Here is a 25,026-nt window from a genome sequence, read left to right as displayed (position 1 = left end):
ATCATTTACATTTAGTTTATTTATAAAACTTCACACAAAGGATAAAATAGTGCAAATATAACAATACAATAATTCCAACACCCAGCCAACCATCATGTACAATATTAATAATTTAGCACATATAACTACATACTATAAAAGCATTTTCAGAAAACTCTGTCATCATAAGATTATTTAGAACAGGATAAGGATTCCTCTTGGTGTTGAATCATTGATAAACAAATTATCTGAGTCATAGGCTACAGTGTTGCATTGTACCTGTACTTGACAAATGCAAGTACATTTCCCTGACATGACGGGAAGAAAATGAAACAGTTTGCCATACACGTTTGGGTAAACATAGAAAAAAAAGTTTAGTTCAGAACCAAAATTAATTTGGAATTACAAAGAATGCAATGATCCTGGACAAGTGAAATGAAATGAGATGGGGGGGGGGGGACTAACATAAAACGGGGACAAAGGTGGATTTTATCTACAATAATGGATTGATGTGGAAATGAGATTGTTTTTAAATCATGAAATGAGTCACAGAAATGGCAGCTAGGTGAGCAAAAGCCCAGCTGTTTGAAGTGTTTTACTGTAAATAAGAAGTACATGGTCAGACTTGACACACTATCTCTCCAGTCTAGGAATACATTTACTGTCTCCTTGTCATCCTCAGATCAGTTTAGCTTGTGTGTGTCTGTGTGTCTTTGCGTGTGTGTATGTGTGTACATACAATATGTGTGTGTGTGTGTGTGTGTGTGTGTGTGTGTGTGTGTGTGTATGCGTGTGTGTATGTACACATAGGCGTATTTGTGCCAATGAATAGGTCAGTAGGTATTTATACTCCAGTGCAAACATTCTGCTTGAGCTCCTTAACCATAGAATGCGTGGAAGAAGACGCAGACGACCAGGAGGATGATGGCGTTGACGTTCGTCACGTTCCTCCACAGAGGCCTTTCCGTGGTGTCGGTGAGCTGCCTCTCCAGCTCTTCCTCTTCCTCGGCGGTCAGTTTGGGGGCGGAACTCTTCTTCTCGAAGCCACAGAACCAGTTGTAGGCCTTCTTAACGCAGCCAGGCTCATCCTCCGGTTCTGCAGGGGAGAGGTCAGAACATCCGATATTATGCGTGCGATCAGTGCCATTTTATGTTAGCGTTAATCTCAGCCCACGTATCAATACTTTGTGTCGTATGTAGCGCTGTGCGGCACTGTACTGCGATTTTTGCTGTGTTGCGTGCTATTATGTGGTACTGGTGGTATGATGATGTACTGTGATAGACTGTGCTGTGTAGTGCAGTGGTGTACCATGTTGTGTTGTGCTGTGCCATGTTGTGTTGTGTTGTGTTGTGTTGTGTTGTGTTGTGCGGTGCGGTGCTTTGCCGCGCTGTGTTGTGTTGTGTTGTGTTGTGTTGTGTTGCGTTGCAGACTGCTTTTCTCACCTTCCACCCCCATGTCAGACTTGTTGTCTTGCTTGTCGTCTTGCTGACCCGTCCAGTCCTCTCCAGCCTCCAGGTCAATCCGCTTTTCGGTACGGTTGCGGAGGGTCCAGCACAGGCGGTACAGCTGCAGAACACAAACACACACACACACACACACACACACACACACGCACGCACACACGGGACGTAAAGGTCAGACAAGAGTCAACCACCACGAAACACAACAACGGTAAGCCGGCCAACACTCAGATGAAAACCCAGGAAATGAGTCACATGAGCAGCGTGTCTGTTGTGAATCACATGCACATGTGATTGGGGTAGACAAGGACCTGATTCACTAATTACAATACGTCGTCTGCAATTTCCAATTTGCAAGCTCCCTATATGTCAACAAACTAGGGGGCAGTAGCCACATCCAATAAGATAAATAACACATATGATGTAATTGAATGTAACTGAACATAAAAAACAGCCTGGGAGGACTGCTGACTCTAAAGCAGAGTCTGAACGAGCAAACAAGCACAGCCAGTCGTTCATAAAGAGGAGAGGAGTGGCTTAAGTGTACGGCTACTGTAGGTTTTTCCAAGATGATTTATGATGACATTTTAATAGGCTACAATACATCATGATACATCATCATATAACCAATGGTATACTTAAATTGATAACCCTATTAGTAAAAAGACTAGAGTCTATAATCTCATCAACAGATGCTGAATAGGCACTTCATTTATATAACTGTGACTAACAAAACCCATGGCAATTGCACATACAAGTACAACACTAACAACTAAGTCACAACTACAAGAGATAGCAGATATCAATGCATATCATCAAAACAATGCAATTGAGACCAAAGTATCACAGCATACTGTAGATACAGTTATCAACACTATCAATTATTAAGTGCATAACTGATGCTTCATCAATACTTTGATACTCATATTGGTCACGGTAATTTCCCGACTATAAGCTGTGGCTTGTACATTGATTTTGCAAAATTTCTCCCACTACGTGGTTAATACAGGGGGGCAGTTAATATGGTGTTAATATGGTTTTGTTTCTTTTAACTTGCATAAAACACTGGGCTGCGGCTTATATACTGTATATTGGGCCGACTTTACTCACATTCTCGTCTGGGATGGCCTTGGTCATGAGGGAGATGCCAAGGACAAAGCCGCAGGAGAGGACGAAGAGGATGATGGAGAAGTAGAGGTAGTGGACACCACAGATGATTGTGGGGCAGTTACTGGGCGCGGCACAGCTGCCCGTGCCATAGACGAACTCGGCGATCATCCGGACCAGGCCCACACACAGGCCCAGCATCAGGCCATAGAACGCTCCCTGAGAGAGAGAGAGAGAGAGAGAGAGAGAGAGAGAATGGATGGTTGAGTACTGTAGGTAGGTAGGTAGGTACAGTACACACAGCTTACACTGCTTACACTGGCCAAAGTGCTGTAGAGTGCAAGGGTGGATGGATAGACATATTGATAGATTGATAGATTAATTGATTGCTAGATGTCACTATGATGGAGTAGGTGCCAGTGAAGGAAGTACAAGGGAGACAATGATATGTTATGATGGTGTATTTGATGGAGGTGTAGTGTGTATAGAGGGGGGAGGGGATGAGTGGAGAGGGAAGAGAAAAGAGAGGAAGAGAAGAGGGAGTGTTGGAGAGGGAAAGAGGAAGCCAGGGACAGAGAGATGGCGGCCCTGTGCTCTTGAGGGATTCGAGTGTGGACCACTTATCTCAGTAGAACGAGTGAGCGAGTGGGCGGTTTGTGGGGCTTACCGGCTCGTTGACCCGCTTACAGAAGATGGCCAGGAAAAACACAGCGGCGATGGGTGGAGCTAGGTAAGATGTGATGGACTGGATGTAGTCAAAGAGCTTCCCGCTCTGTGCTGATTGAACGATGGGAATCCAGGCAATGCTCACTCCAATCAGGAAGAGCATGAACACCCTGCAACCAATTTTCTGTGTCATGAGAACTACACTCTCGCAGCATTCAGTGCAAAGGTCACAAGAACATAATGCTACTGACCATACAACCATGCATATGACTGTCAACATGTCATTATATTCTTTGAGCATATAGACCCGTTTCACCAAGAAAAACAAAACCAATGCTTTCTATTCTATTCTATCTAACGTTCTATTGTGTTCCCAAACTACTTCCGCTGCAAAAAGATAACATACTGTATGGTACAGTATGCTAAAACGGAAACCTTGTGGGAACAACTAAGATACTGATATTGAAACGATCTATAGCAGTAGGATAGGAATATTCTGAAATGCACCACTGTGAAATTCTAATATAATACTGTAAATATTAATCATAAAATGAGTCCATTTAGCAAACTCTGACTAAAATTAATCCAAGAAAAGATTTACATTTATATTATGATACTGTATATGGTCTTTTAAGACCCCGACCATCGACTTCAAGGCAAGGTTGCGGGTAAGGTTTAGGGTCAGGATTAGGCTTAGGGTCAGGGTTAGGCAAGACAGCGCTGCCTTGAAGTCGACGATGGGGGCCCAAAACACCACCAAGCTAACACTACTTTATTTACTGCTTTTACTGTAAATGTACAGAAGAAATGTAAATGCAAAGAGGATATACCATAGGCCTTCAATAGTCTGCACCGTCTTTGATGATGTGTAGCTCATGGTTTAGAAATGTACAGTATGTACCTGTTATGCACTTATTCTGTAAATGACCCTTTCATAAACTTCAAGCCTTTTGCCCTAAGCGATGTCACTAATAAGTGTGACTGTCTTATGAGGTGCTGAGTTCAGTCGTACCAAAGATCCTTCATTACTGACAAGATAGAGCGACGTAATGCATCTCTATGGAAGCAAAATTCGTTGGAACGTTTGCGCCTCTCGCTTGCGCCTCCCGCTTTAACCCTCTCTGGTCGTACCTGCCGGCGAGCATCAGCTCCTTCTCTGCGGCGCGTTTGCGGATCTTGGTGTAGATGTCCATGGTGAAGAGCGTGCTGGCGGAGTTAAAGATGGAGGTGAGCGATGACATCAGCGACGCCATCATCACCGACAACATCAGGCCTCGCAGACCTACGTTTGAGAAGGAGGAGGAGGAGGACTGGAGTCAATAAAGAGTGTACACACCTGTACTCACCTGAATGCATGCACACACAGGTATACATCGATATCTCAACACATACACGTGTTCTCATTCACAAGCATTTACATGAACATTGATCGACTCAGCAAACACTTTTAGAAATTACATTATTACATTACATTACATTACACTTTGCTGATGCTTTGCAAAGTGACTTACAACATGGTAAACTTTTTAAGCTTTCAAAAGCAATTTTAACAACAATTACAAGAAACATGTAAAAAGGTAGAGCACAATAAGAATGATGAAAAATGAAAAAGAATAATGAAAACGTTAAAAAGGTAGAGTTGATGACATCGAAGAGTGCAATGTAAATGTGCACCTTTCCACAGTCTACGACACACACACACACACACACACACACACACACACAAACAGGCACACACACACACACACACACAGGCACACACACACACACACACACACACACACACACACACACACACGCACACACACACACAGGCAGCTAAATACAGTGGTCATTATTACAGTACAGTATAACACAGAGTATCGATGGGAGGTGTATTCATACATTTACATAATCATTTACCCCCCCCCCCCTCCACACACACACACACACACACACACACACACACACACACACACACACACACACACACACACACACACACACACACACACTCACACACACACACACACACACACACACACACACACACACACACACGCATACAGTAACTTACATACAGCTCAATACAACTGCAACACAGACTGCTGACAGACTGAGTTTACTATGAGTCTATGAGGAGTGCTTATGCTCGCACATTTATATCCATGCACACACACACACACACACACACACACACACACACACACACACACTCACAAACACACGGACACACGCACACACACACACACACACACACACACACACACACACACACACACACACACACACACACACACACACACACACACACACACACAGCTTCAAACAGATCAGTTTACATCAGGATATGTTGCACTGTGTAGGTAGAACTTACCGTTAGGCATGAGGTCCACCACTAGTTTTGGGTACGCAATGTTGGAGCATCCTACACTGGCTCCACAGGCCCTACTGCACTCTTCAGGATCCACACAAGCTATGACCTCTGCAACAGAAGAAAAACAAAGCAATATGTGAGAAGATCCACAGACGCACACACACACACACACACACACACACACACACACACACACACACAGACACAGACACAGACTGACACACACAGACACACACACACACACACACACACACACACACACACACACACCAATGATACAATCGACCATTCAACCAACCGACCAACCAATGATTTATGATTGACTATTTTTGAGTCTTGAATAGCAGTTGAATAGCAGCCTCTCTCTCTCTCTCTCTCTCTCTCTCTCTCTCTTTCTCTCTCTCTCTTTCTCTCCTACTCCTCCTCCTCCTCCTCCTCTTCTCTGGCTCACCTGTGTAGAGCACCCTGCTGATCATCCCAGGGAACACCATGAGGAACATGGGCAGCAGCTTCAGGTAGCCACACAGGATGCAGCCGGCCTTCACATGGGACAAGTTCTTAGCCGACAGGCAGCGCTGCACAATCACCTTGAGAAAGATAACACACAACGAGGTAAATGTGAAGCATTTATTGCGTCTATCTGAATATTACTGAAGAATATATTTGGGCCTTCGCAAACATATTATGAAACATGTTTTCACTAAATCATGCTGATTATTCTACATGTCTGTATTTGGTTTGAGAAGAGACGAGAGGTGTGTAGTGCAGAGGAAAGAGGGAAACTGAGATCATTTAAAGTGAAGCATTTTCTGTGTTTATTATGATTTTCACATTTTGTTTGTCATCCAGATCCAACGGGCTGAAATATTTATCATGTTTTCCCACACACATCCCAAGCCAAGTAGGGCAACCAAACACGACAGAACACAGATAAGCATGAAGCGTCATTAATGGGTCGAGTCAGTCAACCCAAATGAGATATTGTGTCTCTCTCTCTCTGTGTGTGTGTGTGTGTGTGTGTGTGTGTGTGTGTGTGTGTGTGTGTGTGTGTGTATGTGAGAGAGAGAGAGAGAGAGAGAGAGAGAGAGAGAGAGAGAGCGGGTGTGTGTGTAGTGTGTATTGGAGTACTGAGTGTGTGTTACTAAATCAACATCCTGTTCTTTCTTAAATACCCACCTCAGAGCACCAGGCTATTTATCTTATCTTATTCTGTCCCCCTAATCAGAAGCTAACTAAAAGCATGCCGGTCTAAGTATAGAACAACACACTCAAACCCTGGACAATCAGACTCCTGTTTGACTGGCAGGATAAACGTGCCATTTTAGATCCATGCAAGGCTGTGTGAGGTGAACCGTGAGTGTGTGTTTAACCATGAGTGTGTGTGTTATGCACATGTGTGCATGTGTGTGTGTGTGTGTGTGGATGGGTGTACAGTATACTGTACATACTGTATGTATATTTGCACACATACACTTTTGTGTGTCATATCAGAGTGTGTGTGTGTGTGTGTGTGTGTGTGTAAGCAATTATTATGCATTTGTAAACTATTACTTAATGCTTTGTTTGTCATGTATAAAGCATTGTTTCTATTAATTCTCATCAGTAAAGCATTTGTACACACAGTTATTAATGGTTTGTTATAGTCAGTAAAGCATTTGTACACACTGTTATAAATTGTTGTTAACAATTTTATGAACATATATTAGATAGGCTTATTTACTGTGAACAAACCATTTATGACTGTGTCTACAAATGCTTTTTCTGGTGATAATCATTGTAGGAACAGTATTTTACAAATCATTTACAAAGCATTTAGTAATTGTGTTTAATAGTGCTTAATAGATGCTTAATTGTGTTTAGTCATCATAAAGTGTCACATACTGTAGGCCTTCACCTTTAGCTTACACTTTAATTTCTGCTGCGTTTATTGTCAGTAAGGCATCACCATTAACCTTCATCTCTGCTGTGTGTGTGTGTGTGTGTGTGTGTGTGTGTGTGTGTGTGTGTGTGTGTGTGTGTGTGTGTGTGTGTGTGTGTGTGTGTGTGTGTGTGTGTGTGTGTGTGTGTGTTGGTGTGTGTGTTGGTGTGTGTGTGTGTGTGTGTGTGTGTGTGTGTGTGTGTGCGAGCGTGCGTGCGTGCGTGCGTGCGTGCGCGCGTGTGTGCGCGCCTCACCTGGTCAGTGCACCAGTACCAGCCTGCTTGGATGGTGAGGCCAAAGACGAGACCGGGCCAGGGCAGATCTCCGGTCACGGCGTCCCTGAAGAGGTGGAAGGAGTCGGCCCGCGGTGTGTAGCACGCCTCGCTGATGTTCGGGGGGATGATGGTCGGGATGGCCTGCATGTAGCTGGCCTCTAAATTGTTGTAGCCACCTACTTCATTGAAAGCTGTAAAACACAGAGATAAGATACATTTGATTGAAACCTTTATTTTAGTTCTCGGAAAGAAATGAGTTTAAAAGGTGTCCAACGCCGATTCGGATTTCTATTTTTGCTACTGGGTTAGTTGCAGAGTATTTCACACACAGCTGTTGGAAAGCCACTCATGGCTTGCAACAGACATGTGGATGTGTAAACAAACCAGCAAAGGTAGTCACAGAGGACTCATGTTGACCCATGTAATATTACACAAGTTCATGCAAATAGTAGGCTAATGCACAGTTGCCGTAAAGCACTTTATGATACTCCAGGTAAGGGGACAGTGAAGTTTCAAGGCTGGTTCTCTGTGGACTGGCATGGTATGGCTGGGAAGGCGCAACATTCTCCTTACTGCATATTAGTTTACCATAAAAATGGTAAGCCTCTTATATCTTATATAAGGAGAAATCGGATGATTTTTCACATAGTTCTCTATTCATGAGACCCCATCTTGCCCCCAGCTGCGGTAACCCGAGCGAGGTAAAACCAATTGTTTTTTTGTTTTTTAAAAAAAAAAAAAAAAAAAAAAAAAAAAAAAAAAACTTGTATAGGATGTCTTTAAGTTCAAAATGAAAGCATAAATATGATAACAAAAAAAAAAGAGACTAAGGCAATCCATTTTAGATTATTTACTTGTTGCAGGGCAAACAAACTAAATAATCTTAAACGGAGTGCCTTAGTGTCTTCTCTTTTTTGATTCTTGATGAACCCACAACAACTAAAGAGCACCTGTTTATTTTTAACACTAAAGGAACCTTGCAGCGCCTCTCGTCCTCCTTTTTTCATAAACACGATAACATTTGATTCCCAGCTGCCTCTAATACGCTGAAGGAGTCACTTTGAGTTGCCTCAGGGGGTCGCTCTAGATACAAGCGTAAACACAATGCATAGATTGCTCAAATAAAACAATAAAGCAATAAAAACAGTTGTATATGCTTTTAACAACAGCCTAGGTTAACCCAGATTGACCAGTTACCTGTAACTCTGTGGTAAATGGCATGGCAGAATAGTACAAAATGGCTCCAGCCGCTGAGATAAAGAACAGAGGACAAACTGCAATGACTCACCGAAGCCCATGAGGATGAAGGAGCCGACCACCATGATAATGGTCTGCAGGGTGTCAGTGTAGATGACCGCAGCAAGGCCACCTGGGAATGAAGCGTTCAACAGCAAGAGGTCAGTAGACATCAGACAGGAGTCATCGTTTTGTTTTTGTTTTTGTTTTTGCTTTTGTTTTTGTTGTTGTTTTTTTCTGCCATGATTACCCTGAGTCATACCTCCATGGATAGTCTTAATGGAATACTTCCCAACACCTAAGATTGTCAGACGATGCTCGAGGATACCATAACACATATCGTCATTATCACTCTTTTTAGCAATGATATAACCTTTGTCTTTTGTCTCATAATAACCTAATGGAGGCGGTGGCATATTTGCATGTCTTCCAACAGACTTAGATGAAAACATTGAAATGGCATAAAAAAAGAGATGAAATCTCAATCCAATGAGCAAATGAGCACGCTTTTCAAACACTGATTCATACCCCTGTAAGTTGGCAAACCTATTCACATATTTGGTGCTGTTCAAGTTCATAAAGCACATGATTAAATGTTTACCCTGCATCAGACAAGCGGTCACAGAAAGAGAAAGGGAGAAAAACATGGCTGGCAGTGGACATCCATTTTTAGAGCAATGTTTGCAATAATTAGGACTTCAAAAAGATTACCAGCAGGAAACCAATTTAATAATTAATACGCACCACCGTCACAAATGGCAAACTCTCTCTTGATATATGTCACATTTACTTGGATGTGGGAGGTGGGAGCTAATTGAAATGTCAATCAGAACCTCTCTAGCATAAGTCACATGACCAAAACAAGTGGATTGCTTTGGGTGAATGAATGACAGGTCTGTCAATCATTTTCAACAGGCATTTGTTTTAAAAGCCGTAGTTTCTGGTCGGTCCCTCAACTACAACTCAAAAGAAAGGAGTTTTTTTTTCAAGAGAAAAGAAATATTTGGTGGAGTGGCCTCTGTAATCAAGTCTGCCTACTGTATGCCTAATCATTGAAAAAATGTGAAATGTTTCCTTTGAGAACACAATTCAACTTTTGACCTTGCTACTGCCACGCTCATTTATAAAGTATTAGGCAATGTGCTATAGACTTTTATAACTCTTCGAAAGCCTTCTAATCTAAGAAACAGCACAAGACTGTCCATTGACCCCTGAGGTGATTACTTATTACACAGCTGTCAATGAACGAGATCTGGAATGAAGTTTCAGGTATCACGCCATCATATTACGTAACCCCCAAGAGTGCGCGTGCACCTTATCAAAGCTTACGGGCAATTACTCTCACATCAGACCCCAGGCAACAACAACAGTGCCCAGTGCCCACCCATTCATTCACATAACAATAAACGGTGGACTTTCCCCCCTGGCCTGGAGCTATAAACAGAAGGCCGGCATGTGCAGATAAGACACGAAAGCCTGCCTTCTGGAAAACCTTGAGCCGCATAAAATTACTCTTTTCTATCCTATCACTTGACTGTGTGTGACAGAGGGGAATGGGCGATTACCAAAATTGTCCGGCAGAAGCTTGTATCGAAAGAGAGTTTGCCCTTGCAGTCTAGTTGACCTTTTTTTCTTTGCCGGTGATAGAAGACTATACTAGTCAATGTAATCTCTTCAGGAAATGAATACTGTTGTCTCATCAGTATTTCCCGATCAAATATTTACACAAAGATGATCTTTACTTTTTTGCTTAATCAATTGAGCAAATACAAAGCTTTCATAATGTCTACAGTATACAGGCTGAGTCATCATGAAACCTGTGCTTTAAGAAATGATGTTTCAAAATACTTCCGTATTTATAACACAAGATTAAACAAAGGTAAACAAGTAATTCTTTACAGCGAGTCTGTCAGCATGTAGCTACTGTTCTGGAGTGGACTGTTTGTGCACCTGCTGCACAGTGTTGAAGGAGTCTATCTGCACATCTGTTGGTTGGAGAAACATGGTGACACATATAACAATGCAAATAACTCCCAAGAATTACATGGAAGATATGTTGTGACTTGGGAAGCATTTACACATACTTGTATAAAGTGCAAATACCAATGTAAAAAGAGACTCAGTGATTTTCAGTGTTTTGAGGCTCAGTGATTTAGTGTGTGTTTGTGTGTGTGTGTTTGTGTGTGTGTGTGTGTGTGTGTGTGTGTGTGTGTGTGTCTGTAGTTGTGCTGTGCTGTGCTGTGCTGTGCTGTGCTGTGCTCTAGAGGAGTGGACCCTCACCTGTGACTGTGTAGAGAGCTGTGATGGTGAGCAGCAGGACCACGGCCAGGTAGATGTTCAGACCCAGAGCCTGGTTGATGAAGATGGCTCCCGCGAACATGTCTGCCTGCAGAGTAAAGTATCATTATAGATGACCAGGAAAGAACTCCTAACACAACTTTTACTTCATGTTCTGCTCAAGGCTACACAAACACAGCACATCACTCCTGTGTATCCACCACATGTATCCCTCCGCCTAATATACTAATCTAGTCCTGTTCAACATATCACAACAGAGAGGAGATAGAGAAATAGATAGAGAGATACAAACAGAGGTTTGAATTTGAGTTGCACCTGGAAGTCAGGAATTGAATGAATCCACAACTTTTCTGGCTATTGCATGCTAACTAGCCCAGCTAGTTAACCATGCCATACCACTGCCCATGTCTTGTATATATAGTATGTACAATTGCATATGGTCAGTGTTATCCATATGCCAATGTTAATGAGTAATAATGTGAACCAAATTCTTCATGTGTGTATACAGTACATACAGTACATACAGTACATACATACTGTAATTTCCCGACTATTAGCCGCGGCTTACACATTGATTTTGCAAAATTTCTTCCACTATGAGGTTAATACAGAGGGGCAGTTAATATGGTGTTAATATGGTTTTGTTTCTTTTAACTTGCATAAAACGCTATCCTGCGGCTTATACACAATGCGGCTTATATGCGGGAAATTACTGTACATACATGTTCTGATTCTGTTTCAGAATACTTTTACAGTGGTAGAACAGAACAGACTACAACTTAGCATGTTATTCTGTGATGAGAGGTGGAGACAAAGGTGGATATATATATATAACCTGGCTGGTGTTGGCCAGAAGTAACCCATGGTGGTGATGGGAAACTATAGAAGTTGTCATTTCTATTACCCATATAATCATCTACACTGCAGAGATAAAATAGTCTAAAGTTTCAGTCACAGTATACAGTAGGTTTGACAATCCCTGTTTTCCAGAAAGCATGCATTTTTACTGACATGCATTTTTTTTTACACACACATTTACGGTCAGTAGGCTCCGATAAGACCCCACTCTCGAGTTCACCTTTGAGTCCTCACAGAGCAAGATTAAGGTGCGAGGCACTGTTGTCGGCCAGACTTACTGAGATCTTGGTGAAGACGTAGAGCACCAGAGACAGCACAGAGAGGTAGATACGGATGCGTTGGCCCCCAAATCGCTTCCTCAGATACTCTGGCATGGTCACCACCTAGAAATACCACCATATACAGGACATCTCAGAGCCTTGGTCTTTGAGGAAGTCTTGTGCAAATGACCTTGTCCTTGACTTGTTTCTTGTGCAAACCCTCTCAGTAAAAAGGCGCTAGAAACAAAAATGGTTCTAAAATGGTTGTGAAGCATTAATCAAAGGAACACTTAATGGTTCTTTAAAGACTACATGTTTTTTAAGAGAGTATACTTATATAATGATAGTGATGCTGTTATTCAACCACATCTCAGATAGACGTCATACAGAGTGAATGAAATTGACATTTATGATACACAGAGTAGATACACAGATAATTAGCACTCTGGTGTAAACTTTATGGCTTACACACACACACACACACACACACACACACACACACACACACACACACACCTACAAAAGATCACACACACACAAAAGTCATATATTTTATGAGTCCCTCACCCCAGCCTTGATGTAAATAGGAACAAAGAGCCATCCGAGAATGATGACCAGCACTAGGGCCTGTGAACATATGGATTCAAACACACACATACACACACACACACACACACACACACACCACACACCACACGCATGCAGGCACGCACGCACGCACGCACACATAGTTACACACAATGTGAAGGTTAATCACAGATATATACAATATTTCTCATTATTACATTATTACTGAATGTATAGATAAGAATAAAAAAAACATAATGGCCTGAATGGACTTACATTCCATTCAAATCCTCCAATAGCAATTCCAGTAGCAGCACCTGTACCAGCAATCCCCACAAAGTGCCCACTGCCAATGTTACTAGCAAACAACGATGCTCCAATCTGTACAAGAGAATTGAATGCATTGAATGAAATGTAGTGGATAAGGAGCATGCAGTAGCCTGAAAAGTTGTGGGTTCAATTCCCCGTCTCAACTGCTGTGCCCTTGACCTTTAATTTGATTGACACGCGTAAGTCGCTTCAGCTAAAAGTGTAAAGCTACAAAATCAATAAATGTAAACCTGACCTTTACAGCACATTTGTAAATGCGTTGTAAAGCATAGAAAAGTCCTCATTTTAGATGAGCTCACAAAATATCCTTAATTAACCATTTGTAAATCCTGACTAACTAATCATTAGTGCATGTGTTTAATCATTATCTTTTATAAATGCATGCACACGTGTACACATACATAGTTTCTTAATCATTAACACACACATTCAAACTGACTATTATGTAAGCATTAAAACAATTTAAAAAATATATTTTAGACATCAATGCTAACATTTAGCAATAGCACACAAGTGCTTATATGTGTAGTTATTATAAAATGTTACCTAACAGTCTTATTTCTTCTTATGTTAAAAATCTTACAATAAATACTAGTGGGCACCATTAAAACAACCACTGTGTCAGTCTGTGTCCCTTAATTTTATAGCTCAATAAAACCTCTCTACGCATATGCACGGATAAAACCCCCTCTATTTTCCTTTCCAGTGAATTCTGAATCATATTTGCTAGTCAACATTAAACCAGCAATAAAACTTTCTCTATCTTTCTTATCATTCCACCCAGCTGGTGATGTCAAACAGGAAGGAATGGAGAAAATGTCACTGCCAATCCCCATCAAACTCTGGAGCTCGCTCAAAAGGAATTTGTATATCTTGGCTGAGATATTTGTGTACTTTTGATATGCTGTGAAGTGTTTCATCACCGCCACACTTCATTTTCCTCAATCTCAGACTACCTTATATGGTTGATAAACACAGTAATATCCCTCTGTCTTACTTACTCTGTCACAGGAGTCCAGGGTTGGTTTGTCATTTAGTCTGTCATTACCTACCCTAAACATGATCCCCCCCCTCCCCACACACACACACACACAGAGCTACACACATGGCATACGTGCACCTGTGCATGTCCTCTCTTTCTCTTTACATCCTCTCTCTTTGTCTGTCTGTCTGCTTTACTGTCTGTCTGCCTGCCCCTGTCTGTCTGTCTGCCTGTCTGTCTATCTGTCTGCCTGCTTGCCTGTCTGTCTGTCTGTCTGTCTGTCTACTTGTCTGCTTTACTGTCTGTCTGCCTCTCTGTCTGTCTGTCTGCCTCTCTGTCTGTCTGTCTGTCTGTCTGTCTGTCTGTCTGTCTGCCTGCCGGTCTGCCTGCCTGCCTGTCTGCCTGCCTGTCTGCCTGCCTGTCTGTCTGTCTGTCTGTCTGTCAGTCTGTCTACTTGCCTGCTTGACTGTCTGCCTGCCTGCCTGCCTGCCTGCCTGCCTGCCTGCCTGCCTGCCTGTCTGTCTGCCTGCCGGTCTGCCTGCCTGCCTGTCTGCCTGCCTGTCTGCCTGCCTGTCTGTCTGTCTGCCTTCCTGTCTATCTGTCTGTCAGTCTGTCTCTCTGTCTGTCTGTCTGTCTGTCTGCCTGCTTGTCTGCTTTACTGTCTGTTTGTCCGTCCATATATCTCTGCTCTTACCGGCCACCACACCATACTTCTCCCAGCCAGAAAGAAGCCTCCGACAGTCCCTCGACTGGTGCTCAACATAGCCTGTTAGAAAAGAGGCAGAGGGAGCAACAAGAGAGATTAACAGTACAGTAACAAGCAGAGACTACTAACACACACTAAACCCTCACACATACTGTACAGTACGCACATTAGATTGAAGTCGACAATGCAAATATGGATTGAATACCGTCTGAAAAAGCAGTTGTGTGTTTTTGATGACATTTCATTGTTCTAGCAAACCTCTCAAGGAAAATATCTGTAGATAGATAGATAGATAGATAGATAGATAGATACTTTATTGATCCCCAAGGGGAAATTGAAGTTGTATAACAAATAATAACTCTCATTTCAAAAGTAAGGATTGGGTTTCACATTTCTCCCACTGCAACATATAGGTGCGTTCAAATTGGCAAACACAGGCGAATGTTTGAAAGGTTTCTTTTTGCCTTGAGTTTTTGGCAATCGTTTACAAACACTCGCAAAGATTCTGAGGAGGTAGTTCTCTGCGAAGATACAGTTCATTGCTGGACGTGAACTAGATGATGTGTTTTACCGTTACAATGTTCACACTGAATTGTTTAAATTTTACTTTTCAGAGAAAACATGTTTGCCATGAATGTTCGCCACTGTTTGCAAAATTTGAACGCACTTCACATTTCATGTATTACAGATCCCGATCTGAGTGGTCCACAGAGAAGCCTCAGAATGCTATGGATAGCCACTGATTACACACTTTTGAAGAGCAAGCCAAAATAACTTTATGTCAAGGACATTTGTCTTTTATAACCTTTTGATGAGCATTTGATCATTTCTTGAATTTCCCTTGGGGATCAATAAAGTATCTATCTATCTATCTGATGTATCATGTAATCATTAAAAGGAGTAACGTTGTTACTGATAAAGTTTGAGAGAATATTTTAACTGCATGTAGGTTAAACGTTAATCTGCAGTTAACCTTTTCACCTTTGATATCTGGTATTATACAAAATGTTTTTTGGCTTGTGTCCAATATCAAACACCTGTTTTGTAATAAGCCAGTTTTTTTTTATCATGGCAGTATTCTTAATGCATCCTCCACATGTATAAGTGTGTCTAAAAAAACTAGAATATCATGGAAAAGTTTTTCCATTACATTTGGAAAAATGCTTGTGGAATTTATTTCAAAAAGTAAAACTTTCTTATAGAATTTGTGACATATAAGTGAAATATATATATTATTTATATATAAAAGTCACATTTTATTTTAATCTTGATTGTTTTAATCTTGGTGATTGATCTACAGCTCAAAAATCCAGTACATTAGAATAAAGAACTATATATGCTATTACAATACAGAAATGTCAAGAAAAGAAGAGCTGCAATCAGCTGAATACTGTAATTAAAAAAACTGGCAATGGTTTCCTTAACCTTTCATCTCTCAGACTGGGCAGGGCAATGGACTTTCCCCACAATATTCTATTACATTTTCTTTTTCTTTTTACATGCACCTGCTCTCCTGATCCACAACTGATGCTACCCCCCCCCCCCCTCAAATGTATTCTAATGCCATCATACATTCCATCCTCTCTAATGTGTCACTCGCTATTCACTTCACCAGTGTCACAGACTAGCAAATGAGCTCATTTCTGCAATGAGTTACTGTCCACATATCACCTACTGAAAAATGACTGAGGAATTTGTGGGTGAAGTTTAAATGATTAACAATATAGTGGTTAAACCTCAGTGAAGCACAATGGATGCTCAGATGATACCTTTGCAGAGACTGTATAGAAGCACTCAATGTGGTAAATTAATCGACTCAACTGTAGACTACATTTCTTCAGAGACAAATTATGCTTGAGATGGAAAACTGTCATCTAATGTTTACAAATAAATATATAAATACATCCTTCGCTAGCTGTGAAGACCTGTGGTTGATGAACATCTCAAAACATACTCTCAAACCCCAAGCCTCTTAAGATTTCGGACATTTATTACTATTAACAACACCTGTGCTCTAAACTATATAATTGGTTAGGGGCTAACAATTCACAGGTAGGTTTGGAGGGTCAACATTGCCTTTAATTGTGCACTTTATAGATGGAAAGGACAGTGATATCACTCACCCATATTCCCACCGCTAAGACCACCAGAAAGTAAATCACAATGACTGAAATGTCTGCTGGATTGTTGACAGCCAGCGGCTCAGTAGTATTTCGTGCATTGCGCAGATAGGAGAATCCGAAGTAGTCATAGGTCATCTTGATGGCACGCTGTGGACATGAAAAGACCAGTACTGTTGCCTCTGTCACTGCTGAGTGCGCGTGTGTGTGTGTGTGTGTGTGAGTGCGCGTGTGTGAGGGGTATTATGTCTTCTCCTTCAGTTTTATCACTCCAGCTTACCTGTGCGTATGCCCTGCCTCCTCAGGTGAGCAAGTAAGTGTGTGTGTGTGTGTGTGTGTGTGGGGGGGGGGGGGGGGGGGGGGGGTGGCTGTGCTTACACGTATGTGTGTATGTGTGTGTGTGTGTGTGTGTGTGTGTGTGTGTGTGTGTGTGTGTGTGTGTGTGTGTGTGTGTGTGAGACAGAAAGAGAGAGAGAGAGAGTGTGTGCGTTTGTGTGTGTGTGTGTGTGTGTGCGCACATAGTTGCATATGGCGGCTGTAGGTGTAGCCTTGTGAGTCGGTGTCAGGATTAAACCTCGTGTGCTTAACAGAGGTGTCATAGGTCTGTGATTGTGTCTGAGTGCTGGGAACCAAATGGCATTAATGATCAACCATGACGGAAGGCCTTGAAGTAAACACACGCAGATTCCCAGAAAAAAATAGCACGTAGACCCAAAACATGGCCCCAGCCCTCACACAGGCACGTTCCTCTTAAGATTCTGGGTTTCCCCTTTTAAAGTTTCTGTGGTTTATAAAACAATGTATTTTTAAGCTGTGCTGAGAATCACTCAGTCAAAAGTGCTTCCTGCTTCCACCTTGACAGAAGGTGGTGGATTGAGAAACAGGGGCCTTTCGAGGACCCCTGGTGGTGAAAAGAAGGCATGTACCGATCGGTGCCATTCAAATAGTGACCCATAGAGGGAGCACTAGAAATAACCTTTCTACAATCCCACAGCCTTTAGGTTTCTCCTGTGCATGTTAATGTATATGTTACAGTAACTCAGTGATTCAGTTGGTCTACACAGAGTGTATCTTTGTGTATGGGACCCCTGACTAATCAGCTGATTTGATAGAATACAAGTATTTATCAATCAGACATCGGAAATGGTACAAAGTTCCTCTTGTTCTGAATAGGGGTCAAGTCCATTCATCGGGGCCAACAGAATCTATCATTGAGAAACCTTGATAACCTTTCCCCTGGTTTGATAACTTTGAGGAAGGCCCACTGGATCTAGATATATATTGAACGTATAATATCATCTTCAACATTACCAAAAACACAAGAATAATCAAATAAATAAACAAAACTGACTTCGAGAATTTCTTGCATTGTTTTACAAATTGACAATAGCATAGCCTACAGTACTAATGGCCCTTGTAATGTAACACATGGAAGTCGCTGTGGATAAAAGTGTCTGCTAAATTAAAGAATGTGAACATGAATGTGAATGTAAATGTAATGGCAATGTAACAGGGCAAGAGGGAGAAAAAGACAAGAGCTGTAAAATTCCACTCTCTCAACTGACTTGGTAGTCTCATCTGACCTAGACCCATTCTAGACTTGAATAAGCGGCTTCGTGGACCCGAGTCAGCTGCTTCATAGAGTTTGCAGTGGGCATAGCATTTCCATTAAATATTTATTATTTAACAACTTATGGATGTCAATTATATTGCAAGGGCCAATGTCCATGGAGCAACTTGGGGGTAAGCGCCTTGCTCAAAGGCACAATGGTGGAAGCCATTGTTTATAGCTAGCATACTGTATAGCATGAAGCCAGAGATACTATAGAAGGGCCTACAGCCTATAGGGACGCTGATGCAGCTATTTGTGTGATGGGACACACGGGACTACGATACTTGTGTGAGCCAGGAATATCTTCTAACTCTGTTTGGGTATTTATGGGTACAGTCATGTCAGAGACGAGAGAGTTGTATCTGTGGTGAGGTGGATTGTCATGTCCAATAATATTGATACAGATTGTAACAACACTGTAACACTGTGAGTTACAGTGTTGTTACAACAGTTGTTCAGTTGGTAACAGTTGTTCAGGAAGATGTGCTCAAAATAATGCATACTGTACGTTTTTAAAACTACACTAGTGTTTCCGGGTTTATCGTAGCAGTGTAGTACAGTTAGTGTACATTAAAACATAAAAAGGGGTTATATAAGAAGGGATTCTTTGTTTAATAACTTCCCCAGTTCTGTCTAGCCCAACATTCACCCATCCGTTTCCTTTGACCTCCTGATCTTCAGTGTAAAAATAAAAATGGTTTCACGCCATAGCACATACTATTGTAGATAGCTGTCAAAGCTAGATAAGGCCCACATGTGTGAGACGTCATTAACCATGCCCATTGATCACATGTCATGGTTACCATGCCCATTGATCACATGGCATGGTTACCTCGACGATATCATAGCTAGACAACGCCTTTTGTCCAGGCCAGCAGTAGTCACCTCTCCTTCACCTTTGAGAGACTATCAGTATGGCCAGGTGCCCATCCAAGGTGACGCATTTGATACTGGCTTATCAATACAAAATGACTCAACAGTTAAATTGTGTCGAGTTATGGTCCACTTTGATCTTACAAAACTCACTGTGATTCTGCCAGTTTTGCATGGAGTGGGAGACCTTACATATCACACCATTGGTGCTTATCTGTTAACACTGTTGCGTAAAAATTGATTCGACTTGACTATCTCATGTGGGGATAGAATTGGCTATGTGATTCATGAATGGAATATTCTGATATGGATTACAGCCTCTCTGAAGATACAGGAATAAAAGACATAGGGGAAGCAATGGAGACACGCGTAAGTTGTCCCCAAAATACCAACTGCTCTTCTTCTTAAATAAATGGTATCGTTTTATTTTAAAATAAACAAACTGGGATCCACTTGGTTGGTTTTCCTCATCACTGTCTCAGCAGAGCAGAAGACACCTTTTGCAAATGTGTTAACCCTTTCTCATTGGATTAATACATTTTCTCCACTAATTTGCAGAAGAGTTGACACGGATATCATTTGAGCAGTTTTAGCTACTGTATGGTACCCAAACAGAAACCATCTGTACCTAACTCTTAGATTTTATTGTGGTATACATGTATTTTGTGTAATATTTACAGTATTTTAGTTTTCAGTTACAGTGTGAAAAAAATCCCAAGTCAGTGGAAATCAATATAATTTGTATTTGCAAGCTGGCTCTGACTTTTTTGTTTTCCATACATTATGGCAAGGCTTAGCCATGTATACCTATATACTTTTTTTCATCTCTTTATTTTATCTTCATAAGAGGTTTTTATTTAATTTTTTTTATCATTACTGTGTCATTTTATTCATATGTAGCCTATTAAAGTGTTTTGAGACCATTGCCAATGGTGATATTGCACTATAAGTAAATAAATTGAAGCAGGCAAATTTGACAACAAATGGCACTAATATGAGAGCTACGTAAAGCAATGACAAGCAGTGGTGCACTGATTCACCCTGAGTGTTGTTTTCTGTATTTTGTTTTCCACTGTGTCATGGTTGATTGGAAGAGCTGTACACTTGTTTGCAAGTGGTGTTGTTTGGAGGCAAAATTTGCTCGTTACATTTTTTAAAATGTTTTGGCACAGTTAGGGCCAATAAATGTGTAATTTGACATGTTTAGGCCTCTGTGTATTTTGAAAATGTGGAGCTTGAGTTGACTGCTGCATCAAAGCAATCAAGAAAAACTGTGTAGTAGCAGGGAGCAGATCCAGTGGCCATTCTTACCTACACATGGACACTAAATGCACACTGCATTGCTTTGTAAACTAATAATGGCGTACTGTAAATTAAGTTTCTTTTGTATGGCGCAGTCTTGCATGCCATTGCATGTAAATGTTTTGTAAGCTAATAATGACACGCTGTAAAATTCACTTCCATCTGTATAGGGCAGTCTTGTATGCCATTGCATGTAAAATGCACACCACAGCTAATAATGACTTACATTCAGCCCACCCCCCCCCTCTTCAGTGAATCTGTGTCTTGCGCCATTATGTGCTGGCAATGAGCAGGGCCACGGAAAGCCTGGCCAGGCAGAAAGAGCTGCCCCGGGCTGTTCACACAGAGGCATCGCTGGGTCTCTTCCAGCTCAGGGACCCCGGCTGCATGTGTGTGTGTGTGTAGATGTGTGCACTCGCTCGCTCGCTCGCATGCTCACTCCCCAACGCTCGGTGTCGTGTCGCGGTCCCGTGGCCCAGATAAGAGAGCTCGGCAGCCAATGGGAGCGCGGCTCGCTGATGTGTACGTATGTGGTGCGATGCACAGAAGATGCACAGGAGGTCTGATCAGAGGGGGGAGGGGGGGCGGGGGTGCACAGATGCAGAAATACTCACTGTGCTTATGGCTGCTTGGAAACACATTATGTGATAGGGTGAGCAAAGAGTGACACAGAGACTGACTTAGCAAGAAAAGAAGATGAAGAGAAGAGAAGAGAAGAGAAGAGAAGAGAAGAGAAGAGAAGAGAAGAGAAGAGAAGAGAAGAGAAGAGAAGAGAAGAGAAGAGAAGAGAAGAGAAGAGAAGAAGAACCATATAATCAAATGCAATACAAGAGACCTGACAAAGTCTACAAAACAGAAAAGGGCTTCCCATGGTAGGCAATGTCTTTAATGGCATTCTTTCATTGACCTCGCAGTATCATATTTACTCAGAGTAACAAATAAATTAATAATAAAAAGAAACAAACAAATGCCAAAAAAGAGAGAAACAAACAAACAAACAAAAACATCAAAATCCATACAACCAAAAACCAAAATGCTCTTACACCACTGTGTAGCAGGAGAGGGCTCCCCCATAACAATATCAGACTCAGGGGGTCAGCTGCTCTAATCACAGGTGCCTTACACAATTCACAAGGGACAGCAGTGTACACAGGGGGTCATAGTGTAAAGGTCAGAGGTCAAGGAGATGGACAGCAGACAGCACATTAGAAAGGTCATGGGGTATCGGATTAGAGGATATGGAATTCTGGGTTGGGGGTAGGGGTTGTACATTAACACACTGGTGTGATGGTTGTCTTGATTTATTTCATTTGATTTTTTTTTGTTTTGTTTGGCACATGGTCATCTTAGGTCTACGGAAACACCTTGGCCTGTATTATGTGTTGCGAGACACCCTGTTTAGGAGAGGGCTCCAACACATGAGAGGGTCTTCACAGGAACACCAGGTTAAGAGAGCACCTTGCTCATCACCAGTGACTTGGGAAGGGAGAGGAAAGGACGGGTGGGATGGGTTGAGGCTACACAGCACAGAGATTTGGAAAAAAGACCACAGACTAGGAAGGAAGCCATTAAAAATGAGCAAGAGCACAGATTTGGAGGGGGGGGGTACATCAGGGTGAGAGAGACAGAGGGACAGCAAAAGAAACAAAACAAAACCAAAAAAAAAATCAGAGACAAACCAGGCGGAGCAGAAAGAGGAGGAGGAGGAGGAGGAGGAGGAGAGAGGAGCAGAGAACGTAAATTAATAACACTGAGATCGAGTTTTGGGGAGCATCACACGACGAGAACAGAGTGAGAGTGGGAGGAGGAGGAGGAGGAGGAGGAGGAGGAGCAGAGGAGGAAGAAATGTAACAGGAGTGGGGGAAGGAGTAAGAGAGCGTGACGAGGAGGGGGGGTGAGGAAGAGGAGGTTGGCTAATGCAGCTTACTGCAATGAGAAAGGACAGGGACACTGAGGCGCCGATTGAGGGACACTCAGGTGGGGTAGGAGGATGAACGTATAGGGAAGGAGGGAAGGAAAATCACACTTGTTCTCGCTCTCGTTCTCTCTCTTTCTTTCTTTCTTTCTTTCTTTCTCACTCTCCCGCTTCCTTTCTTCCTTCCTATTTTCTTCTTGCCCTCTCGCTCTCTGGGCCCTCAGGGTTCGGGGTTGGGGGCGGGGGCAGGGTCGGGGGCCGGGGCAGGGGCAGGGGCAGGGGCGGGGGCTGGGGCCGGGGCTGGGGGGGCGTCTCCGGTCTCGCTGTCCTGCTGGTCGCTGGTCCAGAGCGTCAGGTTGTCTCGCAGCAGCTGCATGATGAGCGTGGAGTCCTTGTAGGAGTCCTCGTTCAGATTGTCCAGGTGGCCGATGGCCTCGTCGAACGCCTCCTTGGCCAGCTGGCAGGCCTGCTCGGGCGCGTTCTGGATCTCGTAGTAGAAGACGGAGAAGTTGAGCGCCAGGCCCAGGCGGATGGGGTGCGTGGCCGCCATGCCCTTGCTGATCTCGAACGCCTCCTTGTAGGCGCCCTCGGAGGACTCCACGGCGCCGGAGCGCTTCTCGCCGGTGGCCACCTCGGCCAGGTAGCGGTAGTAGTCGCCCTTCATCTTCAGGTAGAACACCTTGCTCTCCGTCTGGCCCTCGCCGCAGCTCTTGATGAGGAACTGGTCGAGCAGGTGGAGCACGTCCTGGCACACCGACTCCAGCTCCTTCTCGATGGTCTCGCGGTAGGCGCGCACCAGCTCCAGCTTCTTCTCGTTGCCGTCGGTGGCCGTCTTCTGCTCGATGCTGGAGGTGACGCGCCAGGACGAGCGCCGGGCGCCCACCACGTTCTTGTAGGCCACCGACAGCAGGTTGCGGTCCTCGTTGGAGAGCGGCTCGCTCAGTTCGGTCACCTGCGAGATGGACACACAAGTATGGGGAGGGGGGGGGGGGGGGGGGAGAGGTGAGGTCATGATGTAGACGGACATTCTGCTTAGCCAATAAGTGTGAGTCAACTTCTAGGCTTTGGTGCATACAGAGTAAATCAATTGAATGGAAATGGAATAAATCAATAGAAACTGATGGAGCTGTTGGAGTACAGAAGGCAAAAACAGCCTTAGTAGGACTTGCAATGGAGCAATTCTGCATTGCTTATATCTTGGCAAGTTTCCTAGGATTTGCTTATTTTATTCTGTCGAGTGAAGACAGACTGCAATGCAAACGAACGGGTCGCCCTTTCCCCTCCCCTCACCTCCTCCAATAGAGCGTTTCGATTGCCACCCGCACACAAAGGGATGAAACCGGACAGGGCAGGTCAAACGAGACGGGTGGCCCTAGAGGCTGTGCACTTAGTTTCGGTGCACTGGTAATTTAATCACTTGGCCGTGAGGGTAAAGGTGACCATCTCCAAGATAACGGATATCACTGCCGCATTCAAACTCTGCTATTTCGATCGAAAGAAAAATGATGAACGATGGCACCAATCGCTTTAAGTCCGCAGAAAAGCATTTGCGCAGCGCCCTCCTTCGGTTAAGCAATCTCTCTCCCAAACCGTTCTCCTCAATGGTCCATTATATTGAACGCCTTTGTCAGTTACATTCTTACAATACATAGCCACAGCCTAATGCATTCAACACAAAATAGAGAAACATTCGTTGTAATATTTGGGATGTGTTTGTACCAATGAGAGATCCAAATCTTCTTCTACGAAGAAAAGGCAGAGGCTTGTCGGACATCTGCATCGAGGCTACGCGCAAATTCATACCGCTGGTGCAATATACTGCCTCGTTGAAACACTGTAACAGTACTGTCTTCGCATCTGAGTATTTCGTTTTAAAGCATTGAGATGACAACTCACCAGTTTCATGGCGGAGGCCATGTCATCGTAGCGCTCCGCTTGTTCTGCCAAGCGGGCTCTCTGGATCAGCTGCTCCCGGTCAGCCATTCTGTGAGATGTGCACAAGCGCGAGGATGCTCAACAACCACAAGAACGTTCTTTTCACGTTTCCTTCACCACTGATTTGGTCTCAAGTCGCGTGTGCACTGACAAAAGGCTCGGTTATGCTGGACAAAATATGTGGGCAGCTGGAGAACGAGTTTTTTTTCCTTCTCCCTGTTCCCAGCACTCACGTGTGGGTTTACCAGCAAGTCAATGTATCCAGAGGAC

The 25,026-nt window shown here is 43.1% G+C and overlaps 2 protein-coding genes across 3 annotated transcripts in view; both read right to left on the bottom strand.

Moving 5' to 3' along the window:
• slc5a1 (solute carrier family 5 member 1) overlaps positions 1 to 25,026 on the bottom strand; it is a 26,018-nt gene continuing 992 nt past the window's right edge. Inside the window, exons 2-16 of the mRNA XM_062554555.1 lie at positions 17,123 to 17,269; positions 14,988 to 15,059; positions 13,258 to 13,362; positions 12,982 to 13,041; positions 12,433 to 12,537; positions 11,279 to 11,384; positions 9,051 to 9,131; positions 7,742 to 7,953; positions 6,021 to 6,156; positions 5,570 to 5,677; positions 4,345 to 4,495; positions 3,215 to 3,383; positions 2,551 to 2,766; positions 1,423 to 1,546; positions 1 to 1,075 (exon numbers count right to left, since the gene is read on the bottom strand). Of these exons, the coding sequence (XP_062410539.1) occupies positions 858 to 1,075; positions 1,423 to 1,546; positions 2,551 to 2,766; positions 3,215 to 3,383; positions 4,345 to 4,495; positions 5,570 to 5,677; positions 6,021 to 6,156; positions 7,742 to 7,953; positions 9,051 to 9,131; positions 11,279 to 11,384; positions 12,433 to 12,537; positions 12,982 to 13,041; positions 13,258 to 13,362; positions 14,988 to 15,059; positions 17,123 to 17,257 (1,998 nt within the window). The 5' untranslated portion in view covers positions 17,258 to 17,269 and the 3' untranslated portion in view covers positions 1 to 857. The remainder of the gene's footprint in view (positions 1,076 to 1,422; positions 1,547 to 2,550; positions 2,767 to 3,214; positions 3,384 to 4,344; positions 4,496 to 5,569; positions 5,678 to 6,020; positions 6,157 to 7,741; positions 7,954 to 9,050; positions 9,132 to 11,278; positions 11,385 to 12,432; positions 12,538 to 12,981; positions 13,042 to 13,257; positions 13,363 to 14,987; positions 15,060 to 17,122; positions 17,270 to 25,026) is intronic.
• The window catches only part of ywhah (tyrosine 3-monooxygenase/tryptophan 5-monooxygenase activation protein, eta polypeptide), a 3,396-nt gene continuing 140 nt past the window's right edge, over positions 21,771 to 25,026 (bottom strand). The window contains exons 1-3 of one of the 2 annotated variants that reach the window (XM_062554557.1): positions 24,718 to 25,026; positions 23,154 to 23,773; positions 21,771 to 23,031 (exon numbers count right to left, since the gene is read on the bottom strand). The exon at positions 24,718 to 25,026 is cut by the window's right edge and continues 140 nt beyond it. In XM_062554557.1, the coding sequence (XP_062410541.1) occupies positions 22,830 to 23,031; positions 23,154 to 23,773; positions 24,718 to 24,804 (909 nt within the window). In that variant the 5' untranslated portion in view covers positions 24,805 to 25,026 and the 3' untranslated portion in view covers positions 21,771 to 22,829. Of the gene's footprint in view, positions 23,774 to 24,717 lie in introns of both variants that reach the window. The other variant, XM_062554556.1, reaches the window with a different exon arrangement.

This window comes from Sardina pilchardus, chromosome 14 (genome assembly GCF_963854185.1).
Source record: "Sardina pilchardus chromosome 14, fSarPil1.1, whole genome shotgun sequence".
In the NCBI taxonomy this organism is placed as follows: Eukaryota; Metazoa; Chordata; class Actinopteri; order Clupeiformes; family Clupeidae; genus Sardina; species Sardina pilchardus.
The sequence above is the reverse complement of the archived record's forward strand: the minus strand, read 5'-3'. Positions and strand labels throughout refer to the sequence as shown.